At 38.9% G+C, this 15,793-nt stretch overlaps 1 protein-coding gene across 1 annotated transcript in view; it reads left to right on the top strand.

Annotated features, from left to right (window-relative positions):
* hs6st1b (heparan sulfate 6-O-sulfotransferase 1b) overlaps positions 1-10,805 on the top strand; it is a 45,120-nt gene extending 34,315 nt beyond the window's left edge. The window contains exon 2 of the mRNA XM_043227070.1: positions 8,721-10,805. Within this exon, the coding sequence (XP_043083005.1) occupies positions 8,721-9,423 (703 nt within the window). The 3' untranslated portion in view covers positions 9,424-10,805. The remainder of the gene's footprint in view (positions 1-8,720) is intronic.
* Positions 10,806-15,793: the final 4,988 nt, after the last annotated feature.

Raw genomic sequence — 15,793 nt, 5'->3', positions numbered from 1 at the left:
AACTGTTCAGCGTTAAAGATTAGAATGAGACTGAAGAAAGATGGCTTCAGCTGAGGTGATTTGAGAAGATTCGTCTTCACCTGACAGCACCACAACACAGCCCTGCCTTACCTTTCTAAGCCATTTTTACTATTTCTATTTTACATTTTACACATTTAATTAATTTCTTAAATTCTTTTTATAAAAAGTAAAAAGCAAAAAAAAAGCAAAAGTAATGTAAAAGTTGTTTTGTTTTAATACTATATTTGTGTTTAACCCATATTTATTTTCTTCCTCATTTTATAATTATATACTATTTTATTTACTTATTTATTTTGTCTCTAACCCATATTTGCTATTGCTATGGCATTTGTTGTTGCATATTTCCATTATTTTACCCTATTTTACATACCGGTACTTTTTTGTACTTTTAAAAATATATATTTTCAGTTATTGTTGTATGTGTTTTTTTCATCATTGACATTATTCATATTATTTGTCTTTAACTGGTTTAATGTTAATATTTCAATTTTTTTTAAGATTTTTATCTTGTTTTTTCTTTTATTTCTGCTTCATATTTTATATTATATAATTTCTTATATACCTATATAATGTAAATAAAAGTAAAGTTTCTGCCTTTTTTCTAAATATATTTTGTTTTTGTTTTTTTTACCATGCCATTAAAGCAGGCTCTTATTGAAAGTGAGAGGGATATCTTTCAGAGAGATCCAAAACAAAGGTCTCTGTCTTTCACTTTCAAGCCTCCTCTGTCTCGTTCTCTTTCTCTCTGAGCTCTCTCTGTCTGTCGAATAAGACAAGTGGTCTAAACAAGCCTGGGGTTACACACATTCTGTCCTCTTCTGCCAGAGACGCTCGTTGTTTAAACTGTAACCTTGTTAACCCAGGAATCCAGCTCTAAAACAGACACCTTTTTGTTCTTAAAAAAAAAAAAAAAGAAAGTATATATGATTAGTGTGTTAAACACAAAAGACAAGAAAGGCATAGCTGAAAATAATTCAATTTTAGTCTGGACTGTGTACATTATATACCTAGGATAGAAGAGATTGTGTTTCCATGTCATCTGAAGTAGTTTTATAGAAATGGTGGAGTTCTGTTAGAATTGCGGTCTGTTTCAATGAGAAGTCAGTGAAGGTGAAACGGAGGGATCTCCCCCTCAGGCTGTTAGGGGGTCTCTTTGCTATAAACATTCCTCACATTCCTGCTGCTAATTGGATCAGAACCATGGAGTTCCTGGTGGAGAGCTCCTTTATTGTGCTTTTAGAGTCTTACATGGATGGTGGTCTCTCTCTCTCTGTCTCTGTCTCTCTCTGTCTCTCTCTGTCTCTCTCTCTCTCTCTCTGTCTCTCTCTGTCTCTCTCTCTGTCTCTCTCTCACTCTCTCTCTCTGTCTCTGTCTCTCTCTCTCTCTCTCTCTCTCTTTCTCTCTGTCTCTCTCTGTCTCTCTCTCTGTCTTTCTCTCTGTCTCTCTCTGTCTCTCTCTCTCTCTCTCTCTCTCTCTCTCTCTCTCTCTCTCTCTCTCTCTGTCTCTCTCTCTCTGTCTCTCTCTCTGTCTCTCTCTCTCTCTCTGTCTCTCTCTCTCTCTCTCTCTCTCTCTCTCTGTCTCTCTCTCTCTCTCTCTCTCTCTCTCTGTCTCTGTCTCTCTCTCTCTCTCTCTCTCTCTCTCTCTCTCTCTCTCTCTCTCTCTCTCTCTCTCTCTCTCTCTCTCTCTCTCTCTCTCTCTCTCTCTCTCTCTCTCTCTCTCTCTCTCTCTCTCTCTGTCTCTCTCTCTCTCTCTCTCTCTCTCTCTCTCTCTCTCTCTCTCTCTCTCTCTCTCTCTCTCTCTCTCTCTCTCTCTCTCTCTCTGTCTCTGTCTCTCTCTCTCTCTGTCTCTCTCTGTCTCTCTCTCTCTCTGTCTCTCTCTCTCTCTCTCTCTCTCTCTCTCTCTCTCTCTCTCTCTCTCTCTCTCTCTCTCTCTCTCTCTCTCTCTCTCTCTCTCTCTCTCTCTCTCTCTCTCTCTCTCTCTGTGTGTCTCTCTCTCTCTCTCTCTGTGTGTCTCTCTCTCTCTCTGTCTTTCTCCTTCTCTCACGCACTACTATTTGGTCTCTTGGTCTCCACTTGAGCGATACATTTTTTTGTCTTTTTTATTAGTATTTTTGTTAATATAGTTTTTGTTTTATTTTGTTTGTTTTTAACTTTTTTGTTTGTTTGCTTGTAGTATTTAGTTTGATGACTCACGGACCTGAAAGCATAAAAAAAGCACTTCTTTTCCACCCCCACAGCGCATCAGCAAGAAGTAAATATTCTAGGCCGAAGGTTAAAGGCCAGGTCATCCTAGACTCTCTCAGGAGGGCATCGCATTATGAGAAGGATTTATGAAATCCTGCATTATTCCCTCTGTAGTCTCCGGTCCTGCCTTAGTGCCTCCTGGATCTTCAGTCATACATAAACATAAAGAACTGCATGCAACAATAAGCTCTAGCTTTATTAAAGCCTCTGCTCCGTCTGAACTCGCGTATCACTGCTGTCTGTCTCTCTAACCAGAACTCTCTCTTTCCTGTAGAGTTTCAGTGTTTTGAATTGCACAGCAACAGTCAGATTTAGATTTGATTGTCATCTTTCTGCAATATTTAAGAAATTCGATCTTTCATTCTGACACACTATTCTCTTTCAACACCTTCTTTAACATGAATTGTTGCATTATAAGGTGGTAACACATGATGCGTGTGAGATAACGCAGATGCTCTAATCTTCAGGCTACCGATTTCCTCATGACACCCGTCACAATTCACATCCTGACTGCTTTTGAATGACCCCCATGAGGTCACGCAGGGTTCCTTCAGCGTGTTGTTTTAGGGCTTGCTCTGTCCTTGCACATTTGGCAGATCTTAAACCTGCCAGGAGTCTTTCCGCCTGCTAGCATCTCAACGCATTATTTATCACCCACTCTGACGGCAAACACCTGTGCGGGTTTAAGATAGCTAGTTTACGAGACCCCCAGGTAGATCCCAGGACCTGCAGGGGGTCGACGCATCCTTGCTGACTTGTTTACCACATCTCTAAGCTTTTATTTGCGGTTCCTCGTCTACTTGAGGCACTACTCACGTTTTCTTCATACAAATCTATTGCTTTATACTCCTCTCTTTCCTCCTTTCCTCCTCTATCTCTCTCACTCTCACATACACTGCCGTCTTTATCTGTGTCTCTTCCTCCCACATCCTAAGACGAAAGAATCGCCGCTCTCTTGTTAGTCACGCTCCCTCAGCTGTTACAGCTAGCGTGTGGCAGAGAGCGCCAGGAATAAGGTGGAATTTACATTCATCCTAGTGAAAGCAGTTGTGCCTCCTTTGATAGTCAGAGAAATCTAGTTGAAATCCTCCACCTCACTGGTACTTTAACAGGTTTGATGCTGTCACGGGTGAAATTTCCACCTACTACTTCGCTCTACACTTTAGGCAAAGCGCTGCCTCCGCTCACATTCAGAAAGACATGGGGAGACCCTCTTACTTCTCGGTCTCTATGCACTTCATCATATTTGTGTATATTCACAGATCGGAGTGAAAATAGCTTGTTTCTTGTTTGAAAGAATTCTGTAAAGCGTCATTTATCTGATGTTTTTGTTTATCATTTTAACGTGGAAACCTTCGTTTTTAAAATATTACATTTGCACGATTATTTTAGCCTGCTCACTTTCAGCAAACTATCGGTTTCCACAAGATTATTAATATATTTTTAACATTGATAATAATGAGAAGTGATTCAGAAGCAACAAGTCAGCACATCAGAATGGTTTCTAAAGCTTTATGTGACTGAAGACGTAATATTACTAATTTTACTAAAAATATTTACTAAGAATGCATTTAGGAATATATTAAAATAGCTGTTATCAATTGTAATATTTCACAATATTACTGTTTTCAATATTTTTGGACAAAAAAATACAAAATTTCAAAAACTTCATGGTGAACAAACTATACTAATGTGATTCATACAGAGCTCTTGTAAGTCTATATTAGCTTTCCAGATACTTCCAAGACAAGAATTAAAAATGGCCACTGACGCCATTTCAGACAGAAAAGCAAGTTCAGCTTTTCTGTTATGAGAAGTGGCTCTGCCACATTTTGCTGTTTCTTCACCCAAGGCTTTTTAACTCCACACATGAAATGTTAAATGAACAGATTCACTCTGGTTTGATGCAACGAGATGCTCCAGACAAGTTAAGTTCGTAGCTACGCTTAGGGCTTCGTTTTATGTAGATTCATTATTATAAGGACGCAAATGTGGACCTCTCTTTGTGTAAATTAGATTTAATGACAAAATCAGAATAATTCTCAGTGGCTCACTTCAGTATAATTTATGTACATTGGTAAAATAAATAGCAGAGGAGATTTGCTATCACTTATCTTGTGTGTGTGTGTGTGTGTGTGTGTGTGTGTGTGTGTACACAATGTGAGATGTTTTCATTTATGCATAAATTATATTAATTTTATTCATGTTTTTAGCACAAGGGTTTATTTTTTTTGTTTGTTTCTAAAGGTTAAGTTCACCCAAAAATGTAAGTTGTCATTAGTTGCTCATCCTTATGTTGTTTCAAAAAAAAGGCATTTGTTCATTTTCAGAACACAAATTAAGTTTTTTTTTTTTTTTTTATTATGTAACCCGAGAGCTTTCTGAACCCCTATAGACACCACTGATGTCACATGGTCTATTTTAACAATGTCCTTACTACCTTTCCGGGCCTTGAACGCTGTCGTTTTGTTGCTGTCTATGCAGGATCAGAAAGCTCTCTCATTTTATCAAAAATATCTTGTCATTAGCTGCTTCTTGTTGTGATCGTGTCAGCCGATTTTGTGGCAGTTGGCCACAGAGAAACAAAGTTCCTGGAAAGCAAGTTGTTGAAGAAACATCGAGGCCTACCAACTTTCAAATAGCATGTCAGCAGAATTGCATCTTTTGATCCGAGGTGTAATCATGTCGCTGCATGTACAGTGGGCCAGTTCAAAACGACTTCAGTGTTGTGGATCAAATGCTCGTAATCATAACCATTCTGGTGCCATCGATATGTCAGTGTGTCATCTTTGTGTGGCTAGAAAAGGTAATGTTTTCCTTTTATGTGTGTGTGAGAAAGTTTTATGTGTGTACATAAATGTCCACACTGAATTGTCAAAAGTGCTTTTCTTTGTCCAAGTTTTTTTGTACTCTTTGTGCTCTTACAGGGAAATGGATTTTCAAGTGGACCATCTCCAGGATGACAGACTAGAGTCATTTTGCACAGTCTGGTGCTTTTTTTTGCAGACAGAAAATTCAGGAGATTTTTAATTTCCCAGTCCACACTCAAAAGCAGCAAGCATCCCCGATGATATTAAACCGGTCTGAAACGTATTCACCTGAACTGTCCTAGTCGTGTCATCTTTGGATTGTTGGCAGATGTACTAGTGCATTAAACCGGTGGAGGTTGGATGCTCTGGAGGGGTGAGGGAACCCTGTGGCAAGAGCTAGCAAAGGTTCTGCATCAATAATGCAGCAATTGCTCCACTTCCCTGGTTTAAACGCACCATTGGGAGGGCGGCACTGGAAGTGGAATGTCTTAGGAAGCTAAGATGTTGATCAAATTGGCTTTTTTCATGTGTATTTGTGAGAACGAGAGCATCTTGGCAACGACAAACAACATGGGGGTTAACACACTGATCCAAACCAAAAACTGAAACCAAAAGTCGTTTCCTCCATTTTTCTGCAACTTCCTCTCTGCGAGTGCGTCTCAAAGAGAAAATGGTGCCCCCACAGCTGTTTTGTGTCTGGTCTGTCAGAACGGGTGACTGGTCTTTGTGCAGTCATCATATATTTGAGAGGCTGATTTGCATGTGGAGTCATGTCAGATGGAGAGTTGTGACGGCTCCACTGTGAGCTGTCAGCCCGAGGAGGAGTCTTCCAGCATGCTCTGTCTTCAGCTCTGACCTTGAACTCCAGACTCTCCAGCGGGCCGTTCGTTGCATCTCTCTCGAGCCACATTTCCTTTTCCATGTCTCAGTGGGAGAGAGAAGGGTTTTAACCTCAATAATGAGATTTTTAATGAAGTCGTGGATTGTTTTAATGCATTTGCTAAGTGTGTTTGATTCTACAATGGAAACACATGGAATGATTTTGTAATGAACTTCACGTTCAGGGTAGCATTCTCCCCAATAGTATTTGGTATTACTGGATTTAGACTACTACATTTTGAAGTTATCTTCTTGGTACAGGTATTTGTTTTACACTTTAAACAAACCTACTCTAGACACAGTGTGAAGTTCGAAAAAACATTTTATTGTTTGATTGCAAGAACACATCCAGTGAAGGTCATCTCTGTATTTTCACAGGGCCTTAGGATTAGTTAGTTGATTTCGAAAATGTAGTTTTACACATGTATACTCTTGTTGACATTGAAATTTTGTAGCACAAGAGGATTAAACAAATACTTACAAACAACAGGCACCAGATTCCAACGCTCCCCGTTGACTTTGCCAAAGCAGACTTGCACACAAACACACAAATGCTTCTGCCCGAGCTGGCCTCAACTAGGTCTTAATTCAATTATGAAAGACTTTTATGAAAGAGGCTTGTGGTTCAATAGCTTAATTTATGAGTCTGCACACCGCAGCAGTCCAAGCTCGTAGTATGACCCTAAGTTACTTTGCGAGGTGCCCCAAGTCTCAGTACTGGGTCCATTCTCATTAATAATGTGGCTATTTCAGTGTGTGTTATTAGTATTGACCGGCCTTGCAGAGAGCAGGCAGCCAGTTATTGGCTGGGATTTGGATCTGCCGTGTGTGTTGATGGGGCCCCGAGTTTAATCACTGTGGAAACATGAGAGTTATTAAAACGGGAAGCCTTGGCACTGCAGAGGGATCTCGGATGTCTCTCGGGCTCCCTAATGATTATAAGCCTGCAGCTTTGTCACCAAATAGTGAGAAAGGAAGAGAGAATGAAAAGATTTGAAGATACAGAGAGGACATGAAAAGTAAAAAAAAAAAAATCTATTAATTTAGAGGGTGAATTAAGCAAAAGATCAATAAAAATAAATCGGAAGTCAGAAAGCCATTTTAGCACTAAGCTCAAAATCTCGAATTCTGATCTCGCATATCTAAAAGTGTTCTTGGAGGGTGTCGAAGTGCTCATAACTGTCCTGTGCTTTCTGTAAGGGTCTGGTTAATACATGCACACTGCCACCATGTGGTCAGCAAGGGCACTGCATATACAGTGAAAGGGCATCTGAGTGCACGGTGTTGGCTGAATTGCCGCCTCTTGGCCAGAGGCAAGATGATTGCACAGTGTGTTTCAGCACCCAGTGTTACCTTGGGAGGTGCCATGTGGGTCACCAGCAATGAATTTCAGCTTCGCCTACTGTTTTTGTCTAATCACTGATTTCATGCCTTTTTCGATTGTGTAGTCACATCTAGGCACTTTGGAGGGTGTCTGTTTCCTTGGCACGTTTGGTCACTGGGGTGTGAAAAGGTAATGTTGGGTGAAGCACAGCTGGAGCGGGTGGTGACGGGGGGGTGTTGAATTTGTAACTGAGAGCTAAATCTCTCTGTCGTCAGTTTGGTCGAGATTAATCTGTCGAAAACCACCTGCTAGTTTGTTGGCAGTGCTTGGTCTTCCTCCCACTCCACAAATCCTTTTGCGTGGTTCCGACGAAACACACTTTTCCCTGTGGCTTGTGTCTCTGTAGGATTTTTAGAGTGGCAGAATGCTCTGGTAGAGAGGTTTTTTTGTGTGTTTTCAAGAAAGGTCCCTATAGTGTGCATGTAAGCAGCGTAAGAACTGGGTATTTTCCTTGAGGTGGTTTCATCACCATCATTATCTGATCTGAGCTCTCACTACAATACAGCCAAAAAGATTCTGAACCGTGCCTGTTATTTCACTTAGTTCAGCTCCATATAATGGTTGGTAAAGATGTTTGCAGATGTTTTTCCATCTCTTGCTAAATGGGGAAGTGTGCAGCATACATGATTTTGTATTATATGTGGCAAAAAAGGTCGTCATGTTTGAATGATCACAAAAGAATCATTTAATCAGAGGTTTTTCATTTTTATTATTGATTTTCATTGAAACTGAATCACAGAAGTGAATCAACTTTTCCATTGACCAAGCATTTTGCTACTTATATTTAATAAATGTACACTTTTTTTATTTATATATATATATATATATATATATATATATATATATATATATATATATATATTTTTTTTTTTCCTTTTTGTTTTTTTTTTTGTCCTAGTCCTTATATTCTTGTTCCCCATTTTTGTCCATCTTCAAAGATGTTTCAAGGTCCGTCAATTAAAAGGATATCTAAACAGACAGGATGTGAAGTTGTGGGAAAAAGATTAAGACGGAGTCTTCCCAACATGCCCTTGGGCACCAGAGCAAAGGCATTTATTGAGTCACGGTTTACACCTATTAAATCCTGTCTTTCGAAAGTATTAATTGTAGGATAAAGTTGTAGACATGTAGACTGCCACAATACAGGTTGCAATGTGATGATGATTTTCCTTTGTTCTGCCATGAATGCCTTGATGATGATGTTTTCAGCTCACTGTAGCTCCAACAGCAAAGGTCATGGGTTCATTTCCCATGCAATAAAAGTCACTTTGGATAAAGTCTGCCAAATGCTTAAATGTGGATATCATAATCTTGTATATGATTGTTTGTGTGTGTGTGTGTGTGTGTGTGACTAATGGAGGTCTCTTATCTCGTTTCCTGCAGAAAGTTCTATTACATCACTCTGCTGAGGGACCCCGTTTCCCGCTACCTTAGCGAATGGAGGCACGTCCAACGAGGGGCGACGTGGAAGACGTCCCTCCATATGTGTGACGGACGGACACCAACGCCCGAAGAGTTGCCGTCCTGCTACGAGGGCTCAGACTGGTCGGGGTGCACATTGCAGCACTTCATGGACTGCCCCTACAACCTCGCCAATAACCGTCAAGTACGCATGCTGGCCGACCTCAGCCTGGTTGGATGCTACAACCTCTCCACTGTTCCCGAGAAGAGGCGCTCACAGCTGCTGCTGGAATCGGCCAAGAAAAACCTACGAGACATGGCTTTCTTCGGCCTGACGGAGTTCCAGCGGAAGACTCAGTACTTGTTCGAGCGCACCTTCCACCTCAAGTTCATTCGGCCTTTCATGCAGTACAACAGCACGCGGGCAGCCGGCGTGGATCTGGATAACGACACGATACAGCGCATCGAGGAGCTCAACGACCTGGATATGAAGCTGTACGACTACGCCAAAGACCTGTTTCAGCAGCGCTACCAGTACAAGCACATGCTGGACCGCCGGGAGCAGAGACTACTGAGAGGACAGGCGTCTTTCCACAGTCCGTTCCGAGAGGACGGAGCCGGAGGAGAGGGTACAGCACGCCTGCCAACCGAGGACTACATGAATCACATCGTCAACGGATGGTAACCGCCCACCCCTCTCCAGAGAGACCAAAAAAGTGACACAGTTACAAGGAGAGGGGGAATAAACAGACCCAAGTGGAATATCTATTCCCAGATGGGAGAGTTCAATGTCCCAATCTTTGGGTGGGAATATGGGACCAGGAACGTTCAAGAAATGCGTTTCGCTTAGTGCCGCATCTCATAGGCCTTTTTTTTTAAACACATAACATTAATATTAAATTATTATCTTTTTTTTTTTTTTTTTTGTGCCACAAACTTTTCCTCGACTTCCGTGCTGCAGTGTTTTTCAAAAAGAGTGACTGAAATGAACAAACAGGTTTTAATATCTGATTCAAGTGAATATCTGAGAATCTAAACTCTTTAGGAAAATATAAAGATTGTTTTTATATACATATATATAAATATGTATGAATCTTAGATTTGCCTTTTTTTAAACCTGCATTGAAGTGGATGGAGCCAGTCACAAGTGGTTGAAAATTACTAACAGGTCTTGTGAGTATGATTTTATAGATATATCTTAATATATATATATATATAACTCAGAAGAGTCCAGTTTTCCATGAGTGTTTTTATCGTTTTTCCCTTTTCGAGTGTCGATTCCTAAACAGAGATTTATTGGAAAGCCATTCCTGACAGACGTATCCAACTGTAGTACTGTTACCCAAAAAATGATTATGCCTACATCTTTTGTTTGCTTTTTAAGCATGTGCTAATTTATACAGTATGCACTGTATGTGTTTGTTTTTGCACATTTGCTGTGATCCTTTTACCCATGATGCAGTGCAGTATACCCAAACTTTGCATTGTAAATCACGTACCTTGAATGAACAAAAACCTTCTCTTCATTTACCGATCAGGATTCACATCACCATTTGCCCTCGTTAATTAAGTTTGCGCGCATGTAAATGTGTTAATTGAACTTGCACTGAGCATGCTGTGGCTTGACATCTCTCACAGATAGTTCTCGTATGGCTCTGTCTACGGAGACTCTTTAACTTTCATCTTCACACTTCCCTCCAGCTTAAACTCGAAGTAAACAGACTGCTATTGAAGCCACGTTAGAGCCATTTTTACAAATGTTTATGGGAAAAGAGTATCTCAGTCAGAATATGGAGATCAGTGCAGATTAAAATCAAGAAAGTGGTGAGGAAAGTGCGACCATTGCAGTGTGTGTGTGTGTGTGTGTGTGTGTGTGTGTGTGTCTGTGTGTGTCTGTGTGTGAGTGCGTGTGTGTGTGTGTACGTTAATGTGTACAAGTGTATATTGTTTATATTTGAGGTGTCTTGAGTTTGCTTCCCAACTATGTTCATTACTGTGAGTATTTCTGTTATTCATGACACCTGGATCTTTAAAATTACCAATAAAAAGAATTTGCCATTTTTAAAATGTGGTCAATTTGGTCATTTTTTTTTGTTTCTTAAATGTGCACTTTTTTCTTTCCTCTACAGTACTTTTAAGTGTTACATGTTCTCTAAGAAATAATGTGCTGATTTGCTGCTGAAAAAAACATCCCTAAATAAATAATTCTAATAATAACAGTGTTGAAGTTTTTGCGGAAACCTTGAATCCTTTTTTTCAGTATTTGTTGATGAATAGAAAGTTCAAAAGTTTTTTTTTTTTAGTTGTTAAGTTAATGTATGGTTGCTAAGTAAAATTAGTTTTCTTTAAGGTGCCTGTAATGGATTTTTGAAAATGAACTTTCATGCAGTGTTAACAATTCTAAGTGAATTTTGAAATTTGAAAGCACACCGTGTATAAAATTGTCTCTGAACGAGTCAATTCATTGAAAATAAAATTGTGTTGATATCAACATGACACATTAGCATATTACCCGCCCGCTTGTTGGTCTGAATGAAAATGCTAATTCATTCTTTGCCACTAGGTGCCACCTTTGGAGCAGTAAAAAAAAAAAGCGGTTTCCCCGGTAACGCTGTCCACAAAGCAGCACTGTGCTTACAGGCTTTATCAGGCATTACAAGATGAAATGAAAATGAGACCAATCATGGCAGATTAGCATCATGCAGAGGAAGAGTTTGGAAAAATGAATAACTGAGCGAATCCTCTAGGAGTCGTTAAGCAAGAGAGGAAAGTGAAAGTGTTTTTTGATCTTGCATGCGTGTCAACCTTTTGGGTGCTCTCATAACCAAAATATGAACCTTTCATCTCCTATAACAGAGGCCCTTAAAAAACCCCTAAAATATTAAACTGGTAGTGTATGAGCAAGCGTTATTTATTCAGGTCATTATTATTGGATTGTAGCGTACCTTGATGATGTTTTGGGATTATGTGAATATAACTTGAGCGTTAATATTCACAGTAAAAAACAACAACAAACAAAAAAAACATTTGACTCTCAAAGAAAACATTAAATAATTACATTCACCTGAAAACTCGTTAAGTTCAGCCCTTAAAACGCTTTAGCCTCAGGAAACCCAACAGCTCTGTGCAAAAGTGTTGGAACAATCACAGGATTTCTCTCCACCTCTTACAAAAGTGTTTCTGTTGTTTGAGTTAATCAGGAGCCCTCTCTAGAGTGTTAATTATCTTTTAGAGTGTGTGTGTGTGTGTGTGTGTGTGTGTGTGTGTGTGTGTGTGTGTGTGTGCGTGCGCTCAGTGTCCCAGGGAACAGGCTCAATGTTATGAAACATATCCAGCGGAGGGCAATCTTATCATTACTTTTTTCCTGACTCAACAGATTTCAGAGACAAACATTAAGAGAATCTCAAACAAGAGTCTTTTAAACCCTCTATAATCGTCATATTTCACTACAGCAGTCTTACCAGGTCAACAAGAATTCAGGAACCAGGTCTCCAAGATTCTGTGCAATTTACTATATCTTTAAAAAGGATAAAAACCGTTGCAAAGCTCTTTTTTTCCTCAGTTGCCCGATCCTGTGCGTCTCTTTAAACCTCCGTGCCTCAGTTCCCGTGAGAGTGGAGCAGAAATCATCTGCTGTTCCTCTGAGAGCTAAGATGCTGATGACACGGCTCTGTTGTAACCAGAGATCCAGCCCAGCAGAAGCACAGGGACGGCCGCTTACCTCACTCGTTGTTTTTATTGTTCTTTGTAAGACTGATGGGATTGGATTTTGTGTTGTGTTCAAAACTAAAGACCAACATGGACTTCGGGGACCTCGTTTATGAAGTGTGCGTGTGCTCATATTTGATCTTAGAGTGTGCATACGCTTAAATCCACATCAATGCGTATTTGTAAAAATAAAAAAAACGCCTTTACAAACGCTTAGCATCCCATCAGGTTCTCAGCAGATGCACATACTTTTTCACGCCTGAGTGCTGCAGGTTTTTTTTGAAAATGTAAGCTGTTCTTGCAGCTTGCTGTTCTGAATTAACGCATTTAGACGGCGGTAATCTTTTTAATAACATTTGTTGAGAGTCGTTTACAATGCAGGGATATGACACCGTTCAGTTATGCACAAGTCATTTCAAACATCTCAAAAAAAAGATCAGATTTGGGATGGTTTTTGCTGACATTTTATAATGAGGCCCCAGAGGTTTACAAGGGACACAGTGTTGCATTACAGCCTAAAGTTTTCAAAAATACAGTCCGTTTTGATGCAAGACCATTAAACTAATCGTAAACTAAACTAATCAAGCATTTAGTATATTAATAACGGTCAATGGGTAGAAAATACTTTAGTCCACCTTGGCAGATGTTAACATGGATGTTTGTCTTTAAAAGCCATGAACATGCTATGTACACATGTATGAATGTGTGAAAAAAAAAAAAAAAAAAATACTATCCAGGCTTCATTAATTATTAGAAGTTTGTTACTCTATTGGGTCACCGCTTTGTCCAGCAGAAATTATTTAAAAAAATAAAATAAATTATACAACCATTTCAATGACAGATTTCAGGATATTAAAATAAGTAAATGAACAACTGTGGCACAGCGTTCAAAACACACAGATTGGACTGTGTACATCTGATCATGTCCCCTCAACTGTCTGGACAAGCAAAAATACAAAAAACATCTAAAGCTACAGCAGCATTTAAACAGCAGTGAGATTTTAAGATTTAATTCATTAATAATAATACAATAATATACTTTTATTCTGTATAGATGCATTACATTGATCAAAAGTAACACTAGAAACTAAATGCAGCCTTGGTGACTGTAAGAGGCTTCTTTAAAAAACATTAAATGTGAAAAAAGCCCAAACATTTGGCTGTGTATTTGAAATTTAATTTAATATTCTAATACTTGCTTTCCGGAAGCACCGGCTTCCTCTCAACAGTGATCAACAGTGATCGATAGCGGTCAAGGAGCAGTGGTAAAACATAACACAGGAATTATTATGAAAGTGAATATAATGGTTTTCACAGTGGAAGGAATATAGCAGCAGTGTGTGTTTTAGCCCATTTATTATATTTGCCTGGTTTCCCAAGTGTCGGTGGCGCCCCACAAAAGATCGAATCTTCTCACACACAGCTTTTGATTCAGCTTCAAAACTACTAAAGAACCTAAGACTACAGATCATATCGCTTCTCTTCATCCAGCACAGCCAAGCAAAATCTGATTTAAGCCATTACTTTAACTGAATCATATATTTAGGTTTGGGCTCCGCATGTTCTGCTCAACTACTGGTATAATCAAGTCAAGGAAATGTATTAAACGTGTTTGGAACCACGTGTTCTTGTAAAGCGTACTGTTACATGGCCTAAGCACCAGACCCACCATTCAACCTGACACAGAAAAAGCTATGCTCTTCAAAGACACTAGAGAGCACAAGAGGACTAATAATGCCTGGGATCTAATGCAAGCCGAGTGCGCTTTTTTTTGGTACTCCACAACATCTTTAAGTATGTCTTTATATTTGTGCGAGAAAGCGTCTAAACTCCCATATCATGAGAGTATTTATTGACCGTAATTCTGGATTGTTGAATAAGTGTTTTTCAGGTTTGCAAATGTATGCTTTCCATTTGTTTTTCCATTCCATATCATCTTGGAGTTATCCTCTGACTTGTAACATACTAAATAATAGCACACTTATTCAGACGCATTGAGTGTGTATGCATTTGTGTGACATAAAAATGAAGATTTTAACTTTTTGGTGTGAAATGAATTTAGCCTTCATGGACATTTACATCAGATGAGTTCAATCCCTGCTCAAATAAATTCTGAATGTCCATAAGATGGAGCTGTCGGTTTAGTTTTGTCACTTTAGTTTGATTCATTTTCAGCAGCGGAGGGTGTTTTAGCAGAATTTTTTTTTTTCTTTCTTTCTTTCATTTGTCCCAAAGTGTCAAGTTCTTCACTGACCTTAGTTAACAAGAGCACTAAGTTTTGATTTAAAAAAAAAAAAAAAAAAAAAAAAAAAAAAAAACTTTAAAAGTCAATATTTCAAGGACTTTTTCATCTGGCCTAATAATTCAGATTAAAAATAAAATAAAGCAATCCTGGATCATAAAAGTTTGTGTAAGATGGCACTTTCAAAGTGTGCCCTTGAATAAAGAAAATACTTTTTGTCTGCTTTGAGTTCTCACGTGCTAAAACATCTGCCATTTTAAAGCAAAGGCATTAAAAGTCTCATAATGATCCGTTCGAACGAATCGAAAGCGTCATTTACGATTAAACGATTCACTATGAATCAGACTTGTCGAATAATAATAAGAGGAGGACTTTTAATGGTAGCTATTAAAAAATAACAACGCTGTAACACTATTGTAATTAGAGCCATGTTTTAACTTTTGAATAAATCAGATAGCAATTAAAGTGAGCTACTACCACTTTACTGGTAAATTTTTACTTAATCCACCATGACACCGATTAAAAGCCTTGTGTAGTATGTAGTAGGCTACAGAGACAGTGAATCGTTTATTAACATTAACTGTCGAGCGGACCGATTTGCTAAAAAAAAGATGAAGACTGTTTAGGATGAACCGATTCAGAATCAATTTGTCGAACAATACAGAGAACAAATTCACCAAATTGTAGATTTTATAATAATAATACAATTAATAATAAAACTTACATATGAATGATAAAGCTTACAGCACTATTGCTTAATCACACCGCACTGCTATCTGTTAGAAAAAAAGCAGTTTGTAGGAAAGCAAATTAAAAAACTAATCTGTAGTCGTGCTACTAAAATGTAGGTAACTTGTTTTGATGACTATTTCATGTTTTTCAAGTCAAATGATGTTTTAGAGTAGGTCCACCCAGACTAGATGTCATCTAGACCCTGTCAGAAGAGCTCCAGGCAGGGCTTATTTTGAACAAGCCATTATTCGGATCCGGTGTTTGGCCGATTTTCAACGCCCTGCTAAATTATTACTCCCCTCCTTGAAATCACTACTAATCCTAACCCCACCCCTAATCCTAACCCCTCCTCCACACCTAAAACTAAACCTAC

Source organism: Puntigrus tetrazona, chromosome 24 (genome assembly GCF_018831695.1).
Source record: "Puntigrus tetrazona isolate hp1 chromosome 24, ASM1883169v1, whole genome shotgun sequence".
In the NCBI taxonomy this organism is placed as follows: domain Eukaryota; kingdom Metazoa; phylum Chordata; class Actinopteri; order Cypriniformes; family Cyprinidae; genus Puntigrus; species Puntigrus tetrazona.
The sequence above is the reverse complement of the archived record's forward strand: the minus strand, read 5'-3'. Positions and strand labels throughout refer to the sequence as shown.